At 41.6% G+C, this 24,266-nt stretch overlaps 1 protein-coding gene and 1 long non-coding RNA gene across 3 annotated transcripts in view; one reads left to right on the forward strand and one right to left on the reverse strand.

Moving 5' to 3' along the window:
- Nucleotides 1-75: 75 nt before the first annotated feature.
- Nucleotides 76-6,297, forward strand: LOC123792943 (uncharacterized). Its single transcript, XR_006779819.2, has 4 exons — nucleotides 76-706; nucleotides 2,923-3,048; nucleotides 4,738-4,813; nucleotides 5,626-6,297. It is a non-coding gene; the product is annotated as an uncharacterized LOC123792943 (long non-coding RNA).
- Nucleotides 6,277-24,266, reverse strand: part of PPIL6 (peptidylprolyl isomerase like 6) — a 33,414-nt gene continuing 15,424 nt past the window's right edge. For both annotated transcript variants that reach the window (XM_045798460.2, XM_045798459.2), the window contains 3 exons: nucleotides 23,292-23,348; nucleotides 12,606-12,741; nucleotides 6,277-7,960 (listed from right to left, as the gene is read on the reverse strand). In XM_045798460.2, the coding sequence (XP_045654416.2) occupies nucleotides 7,849-7,960; nucleotides 12,606-12,741; nucleotides 23,292-23,348 (305 nt within the window). In that variant the 3' untranslated portion in view covers nucleotides 6,277-7,848. The remainder of the gene's footprint in view (nucleotides 7,961-12,605; nucleotides 12,742-23,291; nucleotides 23,349-24,266) is intronic.

Below are 24,266 nucleotides of genomic sequence, written 5' to 3' on the forward strand. Positions count from 1 at the left end.
GGGAGGGGGAGCAGGGACAGCGAGAGGAAATCGAGAGAGGCTGTCCTTCACAGCGAACGAAATGTAGCGAGGAGGCTCGCCAGACGCAGGAAACTATTTTCTTTGCCCTCAGATTACCACCCAAGATTCAGCTGGGCTGTTCTAGTTCCTGCGATAGGGAAAGCTCCCACCCGGGCTTGGATGGAGCAACCTACATGAGGTGGCGCTGGCGTCCACCCGAGCGACCAGGGAGGCCGTAAATCCGCGGCCCCACGTGACTTTCCGGACTTCGCCTCCAGGACTCGAGTCCGCCAGGCGTAGGTTTCCGTGGGGTGCGTTTAGAACCAGCCCGTGAATTAAGTTTGTGGTGTGTTCCCGCATTCCCGAAGGTGCTTGCACAGATCTTGAGTAGGACCCGCGCTGCTCTCCCTTGAATTTTCTGGAAGTAACCCTATGTTGGGATTCCCCAGGGAAATGAAGCCACGTGGTTGAGTTTCTGCTCCGCCGCCCACTTAGTGTGAGCGGCCAAAACACCGAAAGCGGTCTCCAGCCCTCCAGTCAGAGCTGTATACCGTGTACCTCTAGCCCACTTTCCCAACCTGTGTTTTCCGAATTTCTTGCTATTTCAATCAGCGGCAGCCGCAGTCAGTCAACGCCACCACTACAGAGAATCAGAGACGAGCTGGGTTGGAAATCCATCTTCTCCGTTCCCACCACCACTTTACAGGTGAGGAAACCGAGACTCAGGAAAAGTAACTTGACCGAAACACGATGCTTGACTTAAGGACTGGATTTTGAAATGCCCCTTAACTGTCACTGCTCAGGCTTTTAGGATAGGTGAGCGCCATCTGATGTCCAGCCTCACAAAATATTCACAATCGCAGCCATGCTTATATTAAGGAGTAAAAATTAGATGATAAAAGTTGTTTTTTAATGCCAGGTTATTTAAGTTATTTGTATTTATCGCGCAAGCTTAATTATCCACATTTACCTTAATAACATACGAACATTAATTGCTTTTATGGGATCTGCTTTGTTATGAAAACACGAAAAAAGTTGGCTTTATAAACGTCTTTTTTTTTGCCTCCATTTGAAGGCTTTAAAACTTTCTAGAAGCTAATCAGTGGGGCCCTTTTGTACCCTCATGACTATCAGTATTTGTTCTTTGATTACGCTAGCTGGCTGTTCGCTTGATGTAAACAAGAGACACGAATTTTGATCCAACCTATGGCCAGAAGAATTGAGAGTGCAGCCAGGCGCTTAAATGAGGTCCCATTATGAGTCTTCAGTGAACCGTTTCCTCTTCTCAGGGTATGGCTTCCACAGTATGCACATGTCCCTCTGACACCCAGACAAAGGAAGGCGCTAGTCAACTTTTGTGTTTTTTTAAGGTTAAAAACATAATAGAAGTTCTGTTTTCTGCCCATACCCCCATAAATCATCTTGTTTACACCTAGGATGAATACGCCCCATTGTGGAGGACGTTGTTTTATAATTTGTCATATGGGTGTTCAACTCTAGTCTTCAGATTTTTATAGTCTTTATAAAAGGACATTTCATTCTCTTTATTTAAGACTAGAAAAGCATTGGCTTTTTAAATTTTATGTGGCATCTGTTGAGCTAGCTCAGGGGAGGACTTCCAAGGTCACTTCACCGTTCCAGAGCGAGGAATGGCATCTATAACACGGTTTTAACAACGTATATTAAACATTGTAATATTTAAATAAGTGTCAACAAACAGGATTGTAATAAATCAAAGATTAATAGTGAACTGAAATTGTGGATTCATGTTCTTACTCTTAACACTGTGATTGGATTGATTATAAAATCCTAAAGATACTATCATTAGGAAGCTCTTCACTTTGGGGATATTTCTCCCATAAGTGTTTTAGAGTTTCAGAAGGGAGCATTACACTTAAGAGCAGTTGTTCTCGATCTTGGCTGAACACAGAAATCACCTGGGAAGTTTTGAAAAATCCTGATGCTAAGGTACCAATTTAATTACTTTGGAAAAATGCCTGGGCGTCAGGATTTTTAAAAACTCTCCAGGTGTTTTTATTTTTAAAGATTTCTTATTTATGTATTTGAGAGAGAGTGAGTGAGTGAGAGAAAAAGGGCGCATGAGAGGGGAGAGGGTGAGTGGGAGAAGTAGGCTCCCTACCAAGCCAGGACCCTGATGCAGGACTCGATCCCGGGACTCCGGGTGCACGACCCGAGACCAAGGCAGTCTCTCAACCGAGCCACCCAGGGACCTCTCTCCAGGTGTTTTTAATCTGCAATGTAGGTTGAAAACCACAGCTTTACTCTTCTCAAGATGTGGTTCATGAACTGGTACATTCATATCACCTGAAAGTTTGTTAGAGATGCAGAATCTTGGGCCTCACCTCAGACCTCCCAAATGATAGATAATCTGTGTCTTTTTTTGAGATCCACGTGTACATGTGTTTCAGAGTTTGAGAAGACGTCTTTACATTATAACTTGTGGAGACCTAGCCTCCTGAATTGTGCAGTTCTTTTTTTTTTTTTTTTTTAAGATTTTATTTATTTATTCGACAGAGAGAGAGACAGCCAGCGAGAGAGGGAACACAGTCAGGGGGAGTGGGAGAGGAAGAAGCAGGCTCATAGCAGAGGAGCCTGATGTGGGGCTCGATCCCAGAACACCGGGATCACGCCCTGAGCCGAAGGCAGACGCTTAACCGCTGTGCCACCCAGGCGCCCCTGAATTGTGCAGTTCTTAATAGTGACGCATCTACAAGATGACATCAAGCAAAACATTTCGTAAAGTTTTCGTTTTGTTTTACAAATATACATAAGGGCAAGGTACAAATGCAGAACTCTTGGATGTAGATTCTGTCTAGGCGGGCACCTGAAATGTATTTATTTTTATTTCTTCTCTGCTTCAAACTCTGGGTCTGCTGGAGTTTTTTCCGTTCTCTCTCTTAGCCTGTTAGAAGACAGAAGGAATCCGCTCTTCTAACATATCCCTTAGGAGCTACCCAAGTTCAAGCTAAACTACACCGCAGGCAGCTTTCGGATACCATGCATCACTACTACTTCCCCTCTGCCCAGGTATTGTTGTGTTCTTCCTCATCCCGCCTTGGAGAGCTGATCTTCAGCCAGAACACTCCCAGGTGAACGTTCTGGTTATCAAAATATTCAAGGGATTTTGTCCTGACTGCTAGAGGGCAATGCCCTGAGCAGCCCAAGTGTCCCAGTCCCCCTGACCTAAGACCCCTCTTCCTTGTTGCCTCTCCTGCAGCTGGAGGGCTCACTGCCAGTCCAGCAGGAGCTCCAGGACCCTGAACCAGGCCTCTCGTTGCTGTCCATTCTGATTGGTCAATGTTTACATATGTCTATGCTGCCTTGATGAAATCAGTTTCTTGTCTCATCATTTTTCCTCATTCTGTTGTCACATTTTGTATTTTATAACTTTTTCTTGCACATACGTGCATGCCACAGATCTCGAATCTCTTTTTTTTTTTTTTTAAGATTTTGTTTATTTGAGAGAGTACGTGCGCTCACACCGTTTGCAAGCAAGGGGAGGGGCAGTGGGAGAGGGAGAGAGAGAATCCCAAGCGGACTCCACCCTCCTGCAGGGCCTGACACAGGGCCCGACCTCACAATCCTGAGATCATGACCTGAGCTGAAATCAGGCGTTGGGTGCTTAACCAACTGAGCCACCCAGGCGCCCCATCTATGTCTTTAACACATCCCGGTGGTTCTTTTTTTTTTTTTTTTTTTAAGATTTTATTTATTTATTTGACAGAGACAGAGACAGCCAGCGAGAGAGGGAACACAAGCAGGGGGAGTGGGAGAGGAAGAAACAGGCTCCTAGCGGAGGAGCCTGATGTGGGGCTCGATCCCATAACGCCGGGATCACACCCTGAGCCGAAGGCAGACGGTTAACGACTATGCCACCCAGGCGCCCTGCATCCCGGTGGTTCTTAATGTGTGGTCTCCAGACCAGCAGCATCAGCACCACTTGGAACATGTTAAAAATGCAGATCCTCTGGCCCACTCCAGACCCACTGAATCAGAAATTGGGATGAGGCTCAGGAATGTATTTTGTTGATAGGCTCAAGCATTTCTCATGCACACCGAAGTAAAAGAACCTATGCTTTATCACGTTTTCAGAGCCCTCTAATCAAATACCAAACTTTGTACTTTATGTTGCATATGTTACTATCGAGTTTGTTACAGATATTTTGTATGATATATAAAATTTATTTGAGATATGGACTGACTAGATTGGCCAAGTCGAGATTCCATTTTAGGGAGGGTGGTGGATAATATAATCAACATAGTAGTTTTAAAAAACGAGGAGAGCATCTCACTAGGTGTAATGGAAATCCATTTTAATTTTGAGGATATACTTCTGAATAAATTCAGTCAATTGAAAATTAATGTGATGTTCGTGACAATACTAAGACTGAGCATAAGAGGGACTTGGTGTTTCCTGAAGTGATGATGACATTCTTTCGGTCAGTGGCAGATTGACTGGTTTTTGTGGGTTAACATTCCAGAAGGGAAGTTAATTTTTCTTGAGTAGTTGGTACGTGTCAAGCATCATCAGAAGTGTCTTTACATATTATCTCAGCCCTCAGACCACTGTGAGATAGACGTACCCCCATTTTACTAATGAAATTGAAACCCAAAGTAACTAGTACTATTATTGATTTCATAAAGTTAGAGAATCTCTTAAGTCGTAGAGTCAAACAGAACTAACAGCTTCTTTACTTCTATCTCTTCTTTCTACAGATGAGGAAGGTGAAAGAATAAGTTATTTAATTGCTATGTTGCTGGGTAACTGGGACTAAAACACTCCTAATTTCAGGTATGTATAAGGTGCGAAAACTCAGAATATGGAATCCTGAGGTTGCCACTCTATTCATTCATTAACAAATAAGGGGCATGATTTGCAGTTGGGGCAAACATTCATTAGATAGAGTTTTAAATGTTTATCTCAAATCTCCCAAAATAAGAAAAACATCCAGATACTATGCTTCCCTTATTAACATGACTTAGTTTAAGTTATAGGATATGAGTTTGACTTTGCCATATCAGCAATTAGGGGAAGATCACAGAATATTTTGTATAAATCATGAGAATGCCTTTACTTTCATATTTGTAGATGTGGAAAAGTCTAGAGTTCCTTCTGTTTAATCAAATCAGAGTCTTTCAATTTGGTTAAATCAAAGTCTTATATTTGGAGTTAATTGGGATAAGCTTTTGAATCCTTGAGTCATTTTTCTTCAAATGACATGGTTAAACATACATATCATCTGATACAGAATACATTCTAATGTGGAAGTATCACTGTGTATACCTTTAAATGGTGGTAATAAGAATGACTGCATATACAGATCTGTGATTAAAGTGTCTGCACAGCCTGAGAGTAGGAAGTGGGAGCGGACAAAGGGACCGGGAACTTGCCATCCTTTAGACGGTTGGTAGAGTTCTACCTTTCCATTGCAGGTAAGTTGAAAAAGGCAGCTGGAATCAGTTTCTTACACCCATGCAAATATCTCAGTTCTTTCACAGTATCAGATAAAATGCTGAATTCCCTCGTGTACGGGTTCATGCAAGTAAGAATTGCTCTGCTGCTTATTATTACATGACTAATGCTTGTTAATTTGTTTTAACCAGGATCTCTGCAAAGCATCAGTTTCGTTCATCACATGCTTCATTAGTTGGTGAGAGGCCCTGTGGCAAGCCACCCTTTGACATGTCACCAGGATGACCAGAGGAACCCATCCAAAGGCCCAGAGAGAGGATCTGGAGACTTCATGCAAATAGCTTACCTCTCGGGTTGGCCGAAACTCTTCAGAATAGAGGAAGAGGAACTATCTCCTCTTTAATGTTTCCCAAATCTTGTTATTAATCACAGTCATTGAGGAGCTTTTTAAAAATACAACTTCCCAGGCCAACCCCTGAAGGTTGTACACCAGCAGTTTATTGAGCATACATTTAATGAGTGCATGTAGCGTTAAAAGGTCCTATTCTAGATCCTGCATCCGAATTATTGAGTCCTTGGACCTTCACAACAACTCTATATGGTAGGTACTCTGCTTTGACATGAATAGAGGCACAGGCAAATTCTTGCCTGAGTCCATGCATCTAGGGAATGTCAGGGCTAGGATTCGAACCCAGGCTGTCTGGCTCCAGAATACGCATTCTTAACACTCTGCTGCCTCTGGGTCACTTGAGAACATGACATAGGCAGTATGCTTTCTCCCCATCCACCGCCAATCTTAGTAGAAAAGCATATACCAAATAGAAATAAAGCTGTTATTTAAAAAAAAAAAAAAAGAAAGAAAATCACATTTCAGTTGTCAGGAGGTAGGGATGGGTGGTGGGGAGCAGGGGAGTAGGTGTAACTATAAAGGGGTAGCCCAAGGGAGGTCTTTTTGAAAAGTTCCGTGACTTGACTGTGGGTCATATGAATCTGCACATGAGAAAATGATAACACACACAGTACTGATTTCAATCGCCTGGTTTATATATTGTACAATAGTTGTTGTGTAACATATGCCCATCGGGGAACCTGGGTGATCCGTACACAGGACTGCTCTGTGCTATTTTTGCAACTTCCTGTAAATACATAATCATTTCAAAATGGAAAGTAAAAAAAAAAGCATATGCCTCCTTTTGGCAACCCCCAGGTCAACTAGAGGCCTGTCTCTTTAAGATTGGCTCAAAGAGAGATCATTCTTGGAAGACAGACCTTCCGCAAAGGGCAAGAAAAACCCAAAAACGTGATGGCTTTGGGCAGAGCACGAACGCGATGGCGGTGGTGGTGGAGGCAGCTGAGCTCACTCTGTTAGTCACGCATTTCAGTAACTGCAAAGAGGGGGCTGAGACCAGTTACTTGTGTCTTGCAGTGATTCCCAAATGACTGGTGCCCAGCTGGCTAAACCAGAACCTCTGGGTTGAGCTACGTGAATGCGGAGTCCCTTTCCCACACTTAGAGACTCTGACTCAGGAGATCAAGGACAGCGTCCTGCAGCCTGTGTTTTCAAAGCTCCCCAGGTGATGGGTTTGAGAATCTCAGATTAAGGAGCAGCTGATAAAGCAGGATCCCCAGTAACACCTCAGGAGTCAACCACCAGGGTTCATTGGGGTTGCGATGATTAACCCAAGCCCTTGGTTTTCATGTGTTTGGTGTGGCTCGGAGATAAGCATTATCTTCATGTCATATAAAAATATCCAAAGTATAGCCCCGTTTCTGAATGCTGTGTGTAAACTGTGAAATGTTACAATGAATTTTTCAATTGCCTGTTTTCTATTTGGTTATTTACCAAGTTTCTTAGGGCAGAAATGTAGTTTACAAACAACATAATTCTGTTCCAAATGCTTTAGGATTGAGAGGCCATTAGGTACTGCTGCTAAATTAAGAATGGTTTTGGCTACAAGTAGCAAAATAACCAAGTAATCGTAATGTCAATAAACAGGAGTCTATTCGTCTCACAGTAAAAAGTCCAGAGATAGGTAACTTGGTTCTGCAGCTCAAGAGTTGGGGCTGACATCTCCAGTTCTCTTGGCCTTTCCTTCGCGGCTCTGGCCTGTCTGCATTCGAGACTGGTTGAGGGGAAAGGGCAGGACCACTGGAATTCTACTCTTGTCTCACTGGCCACATGGTATCCCATGGCCACTACTGGCTGCAAAGGAGGGTGAGAAATTAAGTGTTTTACTTTTATAGTCTCTGTGGCAGAGGCAAGAAAGGATAATGGGGAGGGTTTGGGTGTTGGGAGGGCCAACCTGCAGTGTCTGTACAGCTTTCAAATTAAATTTTATCAAGCACGGTTTAATTAAATATAGAAACAGCTGATCAGATGCATGATAAGTTGTCAGAAAATATTGTTATGAAAATCAGGCATAAAGATCTCCACTGTCAATAATTATACATCGTTGTTTTGGTCTTTCATTCTCTGTTGGAACCAATTCTAGTTTTTGAAGAACTTCTGTTCCTTCGATCAATTGCCTGTATAGGAGGAAAAAATGGAAAATTTAGTCATAAGTTTTCACATTAGCTTCTATTCCTAAATTGAGCCCTATCCTGTTTAGGTAAGGCTATTTCCTATAAATCAGATTAACATCAGTCATAAATATCATAAATAGCTCTAGATATGTCCACTTTGCCATGGTCCCTCCACATCTGTTCTAGGACCCTTTCAATCTGTCATCCTCGTTGCTGTCAGAGCGATGATCTATTAAAAATGCAAGTCAAAAAAAAATGTTGCAAGTCTGACCTCACCTCCCCGTTTAAAACACTTCAATAATTTCCTATTATCCTTATGATAAAGACCAAAAATCTCCACCATGGCCTGCCACGGGCTGCCTCCCCACTGCCCTCCAGTGCTGTCCGGGGGCGTGCTCCCCTGGCTGTCTGCCCCAGCTGGACTGACTGCAGTACCTCAGTACCCCATGTTGCTCCCCTGCCATGTCTGTCTGCTATGCTCCTGCCCCCCACTTCCCCTTTGCCTCCCCACCTCCTGGTCTTCCTTCAGGTCTGAGCTCAGTGATCACTCCTCATGACTCCCTGCTTATGTCAAGCTCCCCGTCATGTTTACAGGGGTAATTTGACATTTGTTTGTATGCTGCTTGGATGAATTTCTGATTCTCCCATGAGGACATAGCTCATGCTTTTACTTAGTACTTAGGAAATATCTAACACACTGCCAGCACCTAGTAGGCGCCTCATCAATGTCACTGAATACGTGAAGAAAAGCTCAAAGCCGTGAGTTTGGATCTCTGTAGACATTGGCTGGCCACGAGCTGCACCTCCCTGAGTGGAGCTAGTCTTATGATGGTTCTCTCAACTGAAGGAGTAACGTGGGCTAGAGAGAGGGCTCTAAACCTGGACTGGTTCCCTTTGCCAGTGATTGAGTTGAGGCAGTGGCTGAGGGGAAGGCATGGCTTCCATTTCATTGACTTTTCTAGGCACACGGCAGTGCTGACACTGCTCAGGCTCTAGTCGTCTCTCTGTCCGCCTCCGGCTGTCCCAGTCGGAAACCACGACACAGAGCCCGACACAGGTACATTCTGAGGATGAAGAGCAAGGGGTAAGTAGACAGATTCATCTCTGACCAAAGAGGATGTACAGCCTGTTCTCCAGATCGCTGTCACAAATGCTGAAGGAGCACCTACTGTGTGCATCTCTCCACCGGGACGGGTGTTAGAACAGAAGATGCAAGTTTTTACAGAGTGCCAAGGAGGACGAAGAAGCAGTTTGATTTTGGTAGTCAGGACGTTTCTGACTTAAGCCTTGAACAGGGTTTTGGCAGACTAGAGGGAGGCAGAAAGGAACAAGGTAAGCAATGGCCCAGAGGCTGTCCTGGGAGTGATGGCACTCTGGTCTGGCCGCAGCTCAGCTGCCATGGTGAGTTTCCAAATCTCCATTTCCAGCCTTTGCCCCCCTTGAATACCTACTTGTGGTATCCCAGAGTTGACTCTTGCCTCACGTGTAGGTATCCTAACCCGAAACATAACTTGTCCATCCTAAATCCGTGATCTTCTCTCCCATATCCTCATATTTTCGATCTTGGCGAATGGCATCAACCAGCCAACCAGTTCTAAAATCCTGGGAGTTTCTCTAGACCGTCACTACCCAGTGTGGTAGCCACTGGCCACAGGTGGGTATTTAAATTTAAAATTTAGTAAAATTAGTTCCTAGTTGTACCAGTCATATTTCGAGTGCTCAGTGGCCGCATGCGGCTAGCAGCTGCCGTGCTGGACAGCACAGACTAGTACGTTTGCATCACTGCAGAAGATTCTGTTACACACCACTGCTCGATACTCCTCCCATGACCTCACCACCACCATCAAAATGGGCAATAGAGTCTGGTTGAATTTAACTTCTAAGTATCTCTTGAATTTTCCCGTTTATCCCTCGCTTCTCTGTACTGCCAGTGCCTTGGGCCAGGACTTCATTCATGGCACTATTATCATCGCTTCTTAACTGGCCTTTCCAATTTCATTTTCATCCTTTGCCAGTCAATTCCTCACTTCTGCTGAAAAGAATTTTTTCAAAAAGAGAACCTGGTCATGTTGCTCCCAATTAATTCCTCCATGGCTTCCTATCCCCTTTGGGTGGGGGTCCCTGCTGAGCAGTATGGCACTTATAGCCCTTTGGGACCTGGGCCTGACCGTCTCCTCCTCTGCACCTTCCTCTCTCTCTCCATTCACCCCTGGGGTGCTAAGTTCTACTCAGACCAAATGACTTGTCGATAAGAGGCTCTCCTTATTCCTTAGGGCCCCTCTGCAAAGGCTCGTCACTCTTCCTAAAATTTGATTTTACTCATTTTGATTTCAGCCTTGTCTGGCTAACTTCTACTTGAATTTCAATACTCGTCTCACCTTCTCATGAAGCTTTCTATGACCCCCCATTTGGGAGTCCCCTGTAATGAAATTAATTCCCCCCACCACTGTCCCCAACATATGCCCCTTCTACCTATGCATGTATGAATGGAGATCTTACAGGGTTGTGTTTTGACATTCTTTCCCTATGAAACCATTGGGCAAGACAGTCTCCCCTGAAGGACATTCCTAGTGTCATCCATCTGAAGAGACAGGTTCATGTACCAGAAACTAGGGCTCAAAGGAGGGTCTGTCTCTCTCTGGACCTTGCTAACCATGTCGGGGATACCAGAAGCTCAGATAAACCTGGGGACGCTCTGAGATGTTAGGAAAAGAAAGCGTTTAACACCAGAGGCAGCCCGGCAGTGGGGAAAGATGGTACCCCTGAAGGAGTTACATTTTGTCAGAATATCTACTTGCCTATTATGGTATCACCTTTCTGCTTCTCCCTAGTGTTCTTTAAGGTCTCGCTTACATATTTCAGCCAGACTTAGCTCTGATTTGGATAATTTAAGGGGTCGATTGAGATCATACTTGGGCTAGAACAATAAAAGAGGTGCAGTGCCCCCCCTAAGACCAGTGTGGTGGTGAGAATGAAACTGAGTGAGCAAGAGTCTCCTGGAGGAAGGCGAATCACATGGAAAATAACAGTCGTCAGAAGGAGACCACGTCCTCCACTCCACTGCCATCCTCTGGGGATCGGTGTCTGCTTTTACTAGAGGAGTGGGAGGCTGTCATCCTCCCTCTCTCTCCTGTGTCCCCTATGCACTCTCTACAGAACTGGCACAGCTTATGTCTCACTGACGTACAGGTGTTGGTTTTCTAACACACTATAGATTCCCTAAAGGGCAGAATTTGTGCCTCTTCACTCTTTCCCCAGGACTGAGCACCATGACTGGCATATAGTAGGTGCCTAATAAAATGCTAGTTGAGTGAATGAGTCAGGAGGCTAACAGAAGTGAAAGCTGAAATAGATGTGGGACCAGAATGCTGCTCTAGACTTTAGGCTATTTGCATCTGGGGGTGGAGATGGTGAAGAAGGAGACATTAAACATTTTAAAGTAGTCATGTTTGTGTTTGAGAAGAGTACCTTTTGGAAAGATATGAAGGATCACCTAATCATGTGGTTAAGATGACAGGAGGATATTGAAATGATCCAAGAAATTGTGAGTATTATTTGGATTTTAAAATAATTGAAGAATGTGTTTTCAAAATCAGAATACAGTTTATTAGGACCAGGGAAAATAGAAGATAACACAGCATTTTAGGTTATGCATCTATTAATATAAAATCGTCTTTTTAAAGAAATCTCCTTTGGATGAAAATACAGTTTCTGCTTTTTCAGTCTAGAAATACCACTTGCATTACACTGAAGGGATAATTGTGGTTTAAATTAAAACTGCTATGAAATTTCTTCATGGGATTAAGAGTCAGTAATTATCCCCGTGGAGTGGCTGGAATAATCTAATACTTACTCAGAAAAATTCTAACACTCTGCAGCATTTCAGGGAAGACCAAGTAAACTTCAGCTTATATTCACTCCACTAATCAAATGGAGACATAAACACTGGAGTGATGAAGAGTATATCCGTCATCCATTTTAGGTCCACACGCCTATAAGCAACTTGCTAGTAATATTCTAATCATTATTACCTGAGGTGTTTCCATATTTTAAATTGTTCAGTTAAAAAAAGTTACTTGTAAGTTGGATAGTTTTCATATATCTCTTCACAGTGTTCGTGGGCAGGCACTTCAATGGCTACACCTCTCTTCCGCATCTAAATATATCTACGTGATTAAACACTGTGGTATTATTTAGAGTAAATAAGAATGACAATATCCTTGAGGCTGAAGATAGAAGGATGGTGAATGGATAGTCAGAACATTATAATGGCTGTACCTTAATGGTTTCTGTGTTTTTTATAGATAGCAAACTTCTTATGAAATATTTATTCTAAATGTTTGTCTGTATTTGTATTATTTTGGCTCTTAAATTATATCTTCAGTTACCCATAAACTATGTGGGCCACATTTTTAAAAAAGATTTTATTTATTTGGAGAGAGAGAGAGAGCATGAGCAGGGGGAGGAGCAAGAGAGAGAGGGACAAGCAGACTCCATGGTGAGCGTGGAGCCCAACTTGGGGCTCAATCTCACAACCCTGAGATCATGACCTGAGCCAAAATCAAGAGTCAGGCGCTTAACCGACTGAGCCACCCGGCTCCCCGAGCCATATATATTTATTATATAGACAAACTTACAAGGTACATACCCAAAAGCCACGTATTTTCTGTCTAGGTAGGGCGTTGGTTGTAGTGTGATGTAGAACTGTGACCCGTTGCTGTGACGGCCTTTGTTGGCCATTCCAAGAATTCCCCTTTTATTATGAGGAATTGAAAAGTTTTCATCTAGAAAAGACAGTAAATGGTAGGTCATTAAAATATTTCCAAATTGTGTTCTGTTTCATATTTCACTCAACTGGGCTGTTTAAAAAGATAAGCTATAAAGTCTCCATTAGAACAAAATTTTGAACATTTCTCTACCTTTGGTTTATCGTTACTGTAGCTAAAAACAAGTGTGCCAAGAAAATTAATAATGCAAAAGGAAGTACTTTAATAATGTAAAAGGAAGTACATTGCTGAGGAATAAAGGTCAGCACATTTTCTTGTGCTGTTTGGCAATAGTATTTCATTCAAACTACCAGTGTGATCATTAAAAATACCGTCTTCGAGAAGGCTTTGGATCTGACCCTTCCCCTCACAGCATCTTATACAGACCTCTGTGGTGGTCTTTATGACCTGTGCCATTGTTGACATGGCTTTTCTTCTCTAGTGTGTGCAGGGAGGGACCTTGTCTCAGTATAGCTCTACTCCTAGGGCCTCCTAGCACATTAACTGGCATATATGTGCCCATAAGTGTTGGTGATGAAAGGAAAGGAATTCATGCTTATTTGTGTAGTCTTTAAATAAATATTAATCTCAAACCTTCTACAGATTGACCAAGATTTTGTGGAAAGTGGTGCGTGTGTGTGTGTGTGTGTGTGTGTGTGTGTGTGTGTGTGTAAGGTTAAGCAAAGAGAATTGTATGGTGGTGAATTAGGCTAGTATTTTCAGGAAGTGCCATTTCTAGCATAAGGTAAGATTTACTTCCAAACTCAAAAACACAGAAGGAAGTGGTGGAAGAGGAATTCACTAAAAGTTTTCATTCAATAACTTTGTAAAATTCTGGGAATCACGGAGAGATATGAGCATTAACGGTCAAGATTTTCTTAAGCTGCAGTTGCTAAGTATTTGAAGTTTCAGAGCTAAACTGAGCAATTAAGACATATCCGTAGCAGTTACTTTTAGCTTGTTAAATTGCAACTGAGTAAAACCTCTGAAACCTTGTGAAATGCAAATAAAGCACTTTTGTACAAATGAGTCCTTATAATTTCACTGATGCTCCGTATTCATTTCAGGGTAATTAAGAAGTAATCCATTAATTTTACAGAAAGTTACATGGCATAGAAATCTGCCCAAAGTAAGGATTCAGAGTTTTGACAAAGTAGTATTTGTCATTGTTCTTAGATATATGATAAATTTTTCTTAAATTCTGTAAGCAATAAGAAAGAAAATTCGTAGAGTTGTAACCTTTTTTTACCCAAAATTCTGTGATTGTGGGAGAACTTTAAAGCTTAATTAACTTTTTAAGTTAATATATAGGTATAGGCAGCCCTTGACTTACAAATTTAAAGTGTGTTCACCTCAAAAAATGTGTGAAAATTAAATAACTATGTTAACGATTGTTTTAATAGAATGTTGCTGTGGAACTTAAGGACCTGAGGCTTGTCGCTTCAAGACTGGCAGTGATGGCAGGACAGAGGGGAATCGCTCAGTGACTCTGCCACACCAGGTAAAGCCCTTGAGTAGAATTCCACCTGCTCCTACTCCTGGAAAGCATCCCAGTAAGGGGAGGGGAGCCAACCCTCCCCTTCATGTTCTCTACACAGTTACTGGTCGGGGCCTTTGCTATGACACAAGTTGTGGTGACCCTTCCCATGTGAACTCAGCATGAGCTGAAGCTAGGACTGGGCCGTTGGTGCCTCCTTCACAGCTCACTTGGGGAATGGAGCGGACCCCCAGCCTTGCTGGAGCATATTATCCACTTAAAGACCAGAGCCAATGGCATAATAGAGTTTGAAATAAAATTCTATCCTTTGAAAAGCTTTCCTGAAAAATGGATATCCAAATAGTATTTTTACGTTAATAGAGAAATGTTTTTTCACAAGTAACAAGATGGAGAGTGAAAATCCCAGGTTTAATTCAACATTTGTTTATTTGACAAATATTTTTTAAATGCCTAGTATGTTCTGATGATTAAGTGCAGAACTTAAGACTTTTCAGTTACTTAAAAAATGTAAATTTAATGTGCTCACATAATTTTTTGAGGACAAGGAAAGAAACTGATCCATAAGTCAACCAATCTTTTTTCTTCCCCCCTACTTTGTCTGAGTGGGATAATTAACTATTCTAGATTATTTTAACTCTATCAGCAGCCCTGAATGGAAAGGAAAAATTTCAACAACCTACAAAAAAATGTTTTGAAGTAGGAAGAACAAAAAACATCTTTTTTTATTGCTGGGCAAAAACAGAAAAATTTTAAAATTTGACTGCTGGCTAAACTAGCATAATTGGTAATAATTTTATTTTTAGGTCATGTTAATTGAGGCATGGAAGGAAGTTTAAAAGCTATGGTAGGATCTCAGAACCCTCTCATTACATTGTGACTCAGGAATTTCTGCCTCCGCCATTTACCATAAGATATGGAAGATATGGAATCCTAGTTACTGCTCTGTGGTCAAAACTGGCATCATTTGTAACATACAACATGAAGGGTAAAATGTATGTATTTGAAATAGAAATCAGAATTTATGTGCTGAAGAAAATCAGTTTCTGAATTTGTTTAAAATAAAGCTCATTCTGATGCTTATAAAGGAAGCAGCTACCACAAGTCTGGGAAAACTGCCATGCATTCTCTCTGGTTAAAGTATAATCAGACAGTTTAGGACATTTCCATGTAATTTGCTAAAGGCAATAATATCAAGTAAAAATCTGACCTGAATCCTGCAGTATCACTTTTGTAAACCAACTGCTCTATTTTTACCATATTGAAATAATAACAGCTATTCACTATTTATTATTATATAAAAGTACATGAAAGTGTGCTACTCAGCATGTTTTAATTGTTGCTTTAATGAAGCATTTGTAAGTAAACATGTTGATCGTGTGTGTGATATTGGGAATGAATAGCCAGTATTCCTGAACACGTGAGTGGATAAACACTTCGGGTATATTTATAACATTGAACACTAGTGACAATGAGAGGATTCCAGCAATAGAGAACATGAATGAATTTCATAGGCAGTGGATGAACAGAAGAACCCAGACACACAAAGAATGCCTACAGTGTGATTCCATTTACCTAAAATTCAAAAACAGGCAAAATTTAACTATTGTTTAAGGATACATACCTGGGTGGTTAAACTCTCAGGGAAAGCAAGGAAAAAAGGCAGGCTAGTGGTTACCTCTGAGCGAGGTGGAGTGTTGCTCACGATGGACAAATAGGGTGCTTCTGGCATGCTGGCAATTTTTCTTTCTTGACAAGGATGGTAATATGGGGATTTGCTTTATAATTATGTTTTAATTGTACATATGCACTTTCCATATATGTCTCACAATTTTTTAAAAAATAAATAGCCCTTAAATAGCTATGCAGACCATACCATTTTCAGTTACTCAGTACTGACAGTACATCAGGCTCTGTGCCTTTTATTAATGAACACTTTCATTTATTTTTTTTTAAAGATTTTACTTATTTTTTTGAGAGAGAGAGAGAGTGAACATAAGCAGGGGGAGGGGTCGAGGGAGAAGCAGACTCCCAGCTGAGCAGGGAGCCCGATGCGGGGCTCAATCCCAGGACCCTGGGATCATGACCTGAGCTGAGGGTAGACGCTTAACCGACTGAGCCACCCAGGCACCCCGAACGCTTTCATTTAAAGGCAAGGAGATTTAAGAATTAGAGAAATGGATATTAAGTGCTTCATCTGTGAATTAGGGCACAAGCTAATATTAACAAAATGGTCTACTTAATGCAACAAGGATAATACAGTATTTTAAAATATTTTTCTTTTGCTTTTTGTATAAATGATATTTTCTCTAGTCAGCCCAAACCACCTAATTGCCAATCGTTGGCCAGTGGGAAGGATTAAGGATATTATACAAGGAGGAAAAAAAAGGGTTAATACTCGGTTTCTAACATTCAGAATAGGATTTGGGAAGATAATTTAAAAAGTTGTGATTCAAAATAAAGCAAGACAGACTTTCTTCAAGTTAAAAAAATGATTAACCAATTTATAAAACAACCTAATTAAATTATTATTTATTACCTTCTTTTAAATTCACTGTGCTCAGCTTAATAAAAGTGAGTTTTGGGGTTGTAGTCATTTCTAGCAAGCCCCGGGTTTCAATTCTGCAGCTCATGGTAATAGGGTTCAACGAGAGAGATCTGGAGGAGGAAGGGCCGGCTGGCCAGTGTGCACACACCCCCAGGGGTGCAAGAGGGAGGGAACCCATGCTTCGCTGTTCTGAGCAGTTACTCTTCTCTCCGTGGGGGCATCCCTCCTTTTCCTTTGGTGGGTTACTGAGTTTCTCATTCTGCACCTGCCAGACATCCTGCGTAATGGAAGCTTCCCGAAACACTGGGCCTTCCAGGTACCAGAGGACAGCTGCCTCCATCTGGAGACTGAATCTCCGTAGCAGTGTAAGGATAGGGGTGAGGGACAATCACCAGAGGCACAGGGTTTTCCAGGGGGCAGGCAAGGAGAGGAGCGAAGAGAGGTGTCTCCTGCTGGACAGAAGGCCCAAGTTGTCTGAGATCGTGCCTCCAAACAGGAGTCTGTGTGATCTGACGGCAGCTGTGGGGTGGACCGATAGGGTGGATCTCATCAGGGATTAAGCCTATCAGGAAAGCATCCAGGAACATCCCTTCCATCTGCAGTGGTTTATTTTAAGTCCCAGCTCAAAAGCTACTCTGGGCCGCTGCCCCCAGCTCTCCCAGGCAGCTGTTGGTTCTTTTCCCACAGCGCCTTGTTCTTCCTCTGTAACCGTCGTTGGCACTGTGCCTGTAGCTAAGCTGTTTCCGTATCTGGCCGCACCAAACCTAAAATCTTTGGGCCAGAAGTGTGGTCATACCATCCTTGTGTCCTAAGGTCCTAGCACCATGTAGGCGCCTCCCTAAGAGCTGAATGTTTTATTAATGAATAAATAAATAACTGGTGTCCCTTGCCCGGGTTCATTTGATAAAGCCGGCCCCACAGGCACGGAGAAGGAAATTGGCCTTTCTTTTTCCCTTCACTTTGGTATTGGTTCAATGTGACCTTTTTAAAACCTTTTCATTGTATTAAAAGTTAGGCACAAAAGCCATAGAAAACTAATGTATAGTTAAAGTTATTATTAGTTATTATAAGGGAAACACCCTTTCATCCCCACTCAGGCCAGCTTTCCCCAGAGTGCCTGGTCTAGTTCAAAAGTAACCACTCCCCTGACTTTTAAATGCTCTCATGCTTAAAGTTTCCTTATAGAATTGGCCCTTGAAAGCACTAGCTCTGATCTGTGGAGGTCCACTCCTTTGTGGGTGTTTTTCAACGCAGTACAGAACTGTAAATGTATTTTCTCTTATGATTTTCTTAACATTTTCTTTAGCTTATTTCATTGTTAAGAATACATACAACATACAAAATATGTTAATCCACTGTTTATGGGTTTTTTTTTTTAAGATTTTATTTATTTATTTATTTATTTATCAGAGAGAGAGAGCACAAGCAGGGGGAGCAGCAGGCAGAGGGAGAAGCAGGCTCGCCACTGAGCAAGGAGCCTGGCTCGGGACTTGATCTCAGGACGCTGGGATCATGACCAGAGGGGAAGGCAGATGCTCAACCGACTGAGCCACCCAGGCACCCCAACTGTTTATGTTTTTGGTAAGGCTTCAGGTCAGCAGTGTTGGTAGTTAGTCCACAGCTATTAGTAGTTACGAGGTAGTATAGTTTAGTCTTTACTATTTTATTTTTTTCCCTTTTTTAAGATTTTATTTATTTGAGAGAGAGAGAGAGTGAGTGAGCAAACAGGGGGAGGAGCAGAGGAGGAGAGAGGGAGAGAGATAAGCAGATTCCCTGCTCAGCAGGGAGCCCGATGCGGGGCTCGATCCCAGGACCCCAGGATCATGACCTGAGCTGAAGGCAGATGCTTAACCAACTGAGGCACCCAGGTGCCCCAGTCTTTACCATTTTAAAAGACTTGTTATGCCTTTTAAGTCTCTTTTAATCTTCAAGGTCTGCCTCTATCGCTTTACTTACTTTTATCTGTTAATAAACCTGAGCTGTTTAACCTCTAGAATTTTTCCCAGTCTGAAGCTTGCTGATTACACCTGCATGGGGCATTTCAGTATGTTTCTGTGTTCTCTGTCCTGTCCTTTTGCCTATAAGACTTGTGTTGAGAAGGCAAATTAGTTTCAGCTTGACCGATATATCGGGAACACCCGAGCATAATGAATCTCGCACGTGCTTATGTGCGATGTCAAGGAGAAACAGCAGGTAAATGTCGAAAATGGCTCCCAGGCGAACTGAGCTGCACTGAACACACACACCTCAGACATCCGCCACAGGTCACCGCGTTATGAGCTGCACCCACCCACGTCTGATGTTACAGCTGGCCTCCAATTTCAGAGCCCTCCTTGCACCACGTCACAATCATTCACAAGCTGCGACTCTTCCCACGCCAGCTCCTCAAACGTCAGGGAGCTTTCAAGGTAGAGTGCCACATTTATTATAGTAGTTCTGTGTTTCTTGACCATAAAACATATGTTAAACTGTTCCCATTTTTTCAGGTTACTCTATATTTTAATGTGTCACTGAGAAAGGGTTTTTTTGTATCTCACTTTTGCCATAAGTCCTCTGGTTTTTAATGCATGATTCTGCATAGTGCAGAGATCTTTAAGGCCAGAGGACATCAGAACTGGTTGTATTTCCTGCGGACTTTGGTAGCTGGGTCCAGAGGCTTAATCAGACTCATGTTCTGTCCCTTTGGTGTGCGTTCTTTCCACAGAAGGCCCATAATGTCTGGTTGTCTCTGTTTTTGTGAAGTTAGCAGATACCAATGCAGCAAAGGCCTAGATCCATTATTTCACTGGGGGCAGCAAAATGGTGCTATTCTAATTCTGTTATCCCCTTCTCACCTATCTATTGGAATGCTTTCATAAGTAGCAATTTTCTCTTATCTACAGTTTGGTACAGTTCATATAGGGAAGGCAAGATAAATGCTTGATTCTTTGCTTATATGTATCAGTTTCTAAGATAATGAATTTGTTTCCCATCATTCCCCCAAAGATAAGCTATTAGGCTTTATTTTATAATATGATGTCATTATGAACTCATGGATTTAAAATATTTGTTGGATTTCAATTATTTGCGATTACTGTTCTTTCAAGTTCAAATCTTTGGCCAGTGAGAGCCTCTTCAAGTTGTCTCCCCAGGCTTTTGAAGCGACCCTAGTAAATCTTTAATAGCTTTCTTTCTATCTGATAATTGCATGACTAAAGATGAGGTTCAAGGCTCATTTTGTAATTTCCCGTCCTGGAACTGAAACCTGCCATTTCTCCCAGGAACCCTGGTTTCTTTCAAGTGAGAAATGACACTTCAGAACACCAGTCTAAATGCTAGGAGCGTGTGATGCTCCTGTGTTGGTCCTTGTAGACCAATTCAGTGAATAGAGCTAAATACGTAGATCGGATACTCTGTGAGGTTAAACTGATATTTCCAGTACTGGCCTCTATCATATTTCATTTGCATCTCCCTTCTTGCACATTGAAAGTCATGATTCTCAAGGACACACGAAATGATGAATTTAGGATATCCTATCATTAACTTACCTTTTCCGTATTACATAGACAACAGTCTCAAAGTAACAGTATTAATACCATCACCAGCATAATTACTGAAAATAGTTAAAAGTTTTTGTATACATTCTCCCCATTTTGTTCCAGTTTTAAAAAGGTAGGCTAAAGATAGAGTCATTACGTATCATACTCTCACCCTTTATTTCTCATTAAATTTTAGTTTTACAAGTTATTATGTGATTAGTGCTCATCACCAATCCTTATGTCAAGGTCTTTCATAATTTGTGTGAAACTCATTCTGCACCTAATTCCTCAAGATCAGGAAGGGCTTGTGGCAACATTATTCCCTAAAGTTTTACATATTGAAAAGTCTGTGTGCCCTTTATAATTCAGATGCAGTTTGGCTGCACATTGCCTTTCCTTGAGCATCTTAAATATATTATTCCATTCTCTTGTGGCATGATAATATAATGTCAAAGAATATGATGATAACTTACTTTTCTTTCCCTTATAAATCACTTGCTCTTTTTGCCTGCCTACCCAAAGAATTTTTACTTTTTCTTAACTGTCCAAAATGTTACTAAAATATGTCTTAGTGTTGGTTGTTCTGATTTAATATTTAATGTTATCTGATTTAATATTATCAGGTGGCATTGTCCTCTTTCACTAAATGATGTCAAGTTTTTATACACATATTTTTACTTGAAGTATAAACATACGATAAAATGCACAGATTTTAGATGTTCAGTTCGATGCATTTTGACAATTGTGTGTAGTTGTGTAACCACCGTGAAAAACAAAAATAGAACATCAAATCCTTTTTAAATTCGGGACGGTTTTTTCAATATTAGTTCTTAGTATTTGTTCCGTTCCCTTGCATTCATTCAATCCTTTAGGGACAACTTACCATCCATATGTTGGATCTTCTCTTTCTAGCTGTTTGTCACTTTCTTGTAAATCCTTTTTGCTTTCTTCGTTTCTTTTTGGTTTTAAAAAATTCCCTCCTTCCATCTTCTACTTCTTTTAAGACATACATATCTGTCGTGTTCGTTTGACCCATGTTTATTTCTTTTTTTTTTAATGATTTTTTTATTATATTATGTTAGTCACCATACAGCACATCCCCGGTTTCCGATGTAAAGCTCGTTGATTCATTAGTTGCGTATAACACCCAGTGCACCATGTAAAATACGTGCCCTCCTTACTACCCATCACCGGTCTATCCCACCCCCCTCCCCTCTGAGGCCCTCAGTTTGTTTCTCATAGTCCATAGTCTCTCATGTTTCTTTCCCCCTTCTGATTACCCCCCCTTTCTTTATCCCTTTCTTCCCCTACCGATCATCCTAGTTCTTATGTTCCATAGATGAGAGAAATCATATGATAGTTGTCTTTCTCTGCTTGACTTATTTCACTTAGCATTATCTCCTCCAGTGCCGTCCATGTTGCAGCAAATGTTGAGAACTCGTTCTTTCTGATAGCTGAGTAATATTCCATTGTATATGTGGACCACAACTTCTTAATCCAGTCATCTGTTGAAGGGCATCTCGGCTCCTTCCACGATTTAGCTATTGTGGACATTGCTGCTATGAACATTGGGGTGCATATGGCCCTTCTCTTCACTACGTCTGTATCTTTGGGGTAAACACCCAGTAGTGCAATGGCTGGATCATAGGGTAGCTCAATTTTTAACTTTTTAAGGGACCTCCACACTGTTTTCCAGAGTGGCTGTACCAACTTGCATTCCCACCAACAATGTAGGAGGGATCCCCTTTCTCCACATCCTCTCCAACAATTGTTGTTTCTTGCCTTGTCTATTTTTGCCATTCTTCTAGTTTATTTCTGAAATGTTCTTTTACTGCTAATTCTTGCCTAGTTCTGCAACCCCTAAGTTTTTCTAATTCTGTCTTATGAGTTCGTTCCTGTCTTGTGTCATATTCTCAGTGTCTTCTGGCTCATTCTGAAGTTGGTACAGTTTTGGTCTGTTGTTGTGAGCATGTCTTTCTAGTGTACTTTTGTGATCTGTGGTGATGTTACTCTGCTCTTTATTCTCTTTTACTTCTAAGAACCGTGAAACTTTTTGTTGCCTGTTTTTATGTAAAATTAGGTTTCCTAGGTGTTTAGAAGGAGGTGTGGCTTAAGAAGGAAGGTCCCTTTTCTGACTTCACAAGCTCCCTCTTGTGTTGTTTTCATGTAGTGTTCGACAATATGACAACTTGCTTTCTGAGATTTCCTGGCTTTGTCCCCAATTCCCTCTTTGTCACTGATGCCCTTCTATCCTGCATAACTGTGATTCCATTCACAGCAACACCTCCTCATTGTGGGCCTGTCCTGGAAGAGTGCCCTTCCAGATCAGTTTCAAGAGTTCAGAGAGGTTAGGCAGCTCCAGCCTCAAACCTTACCAGGGACCCCTTGCACTCCCCACTGTTGGCTCTTTTCGGGTTCTGCTATTCTCAAGTCCACCAGATGTGCAGCTTTCTCCCACACAGATGCAGACGCCATGCAGATTTCATAGCTATAGGTAGTTTGTCCTCATCTGTTTGTACTGAGAATTCATTTAGATACCTTGTCACCTAGTTTTGTTGTAAATGTCATCCACAGGTTTTTAGTTTTTCCGTCTACTTATACGGTCTGTTTTTATGTTGGAATTTCAAAAAATTCAAAAACTATGCCATCATCATGACCGCATTTTCCCAGGATCCCCAATAGCAGTCTTAATGGGATGATTATCAAAGTACCAAATTCTGGGTATGAGCGTGGCAAATTACAAGCCTTGAAAATATACATTCCCTTGGACCCTACAATACTAATTCTAGAAATTCAGCCTAAAGGAATAATATAATTAGGTAAGTGAAAAAATGTGTATACAAAGCAGTTCTGGACTGGACTGGGGTGCCTTTCCCCCATCCCATTTTTAACTCCCACTTTCAGTGTGTTATCCCAAACACCATCCTATTCGAAGTTGTGAATTGTCCAGTCTTGTTAGATTTGACTTATCAGCTGATAGAGACTAACAGAATTTAAAGACACATACCTTCAAATGTTGGTCCATAAATCGACTCTCCATCATCTCCTTTTCCTTCTACTATATCTGAGAAATAACAATAAACAAACATTAGAATTTTGAGACTAGAAAAGAGTATGGTAATGGCCAGGGGAAAATGCTTTAAATTATGATTCCACTGATATCAATGACTAGAGTAAGTTATAAGATATGTAATTGTTCAATATCTAAACTGTGAAAATATTACTATAGTGATTTCACTTGTATTTTGTAAGCACTTTAACATTCATGATCCCATCTTTTCCTCTGATAATAACTCTTTGAAGTGGGCTAAATTATAATGCAGAACCTTTGAAATGATGAAGTATTAAATTATAATTGTGATCACAATTTATTTATTTATTTATTTATTTATTTGACAGAGAGAGGCAGCGAGAGAGGGAACACAAGCAGGGGCAGAGGGAGAGGGAGAAGCAGGCTTCCCGCTGAGCAGGGAGCCCGATGCGGGACTCGATCCAAGAACGCTGGGATCATGACCTGAGCCAAAGGCAGAGGCTTAACGACTGAGCCACCCAGGTGCCCCAGTGGGCACAATTTAAAGGAAGAGTCTTCATATAAATTCTGCTTGCCTCACAAGTTATTCCATAGTCCATCCTGTTTTTTAGGAAAATGGAAAGACCAAACTGAGAGAATGAAATAGGAACAGTGAGGTCTTTTTAGAGGAGGAATAAAAATAGATGGTATAAAAAGAATCAGTGTTCAAATTTTCATTCCTTGGAACCCCAGAGTGATAATTCATTTATTTAGCCAGGTTTTGGAACAGAAGTTCCCTTATAATGTAATGAGGTGGAGATTTTTTAAGAAAGTATTTATCATGTCCCATTTTGCATTATCTCCATTATACACATACTTGGACTCGGGCAGTGCGCCGACTGTAAACATCTCCACGCACAAGTGACTGCTTCTCTGTTCACAGGTGAAAGGGAAACAAAGCTGACTACTGGA

The sequence above is a fragment of the Ursus americanus genome, chromosome 11, assembly GCF_024610735.1.
Source record: "Ursus americanus isolate L20-20 chromosome 11, mUrsAme1.1.p, whole genome shotgun sequence".
Lineage (NCBI taxonomy): Eukaryota > Metazoa > Chordata > Mammalia > Carnivora > Ursidae > Ursus > Ursus americanus.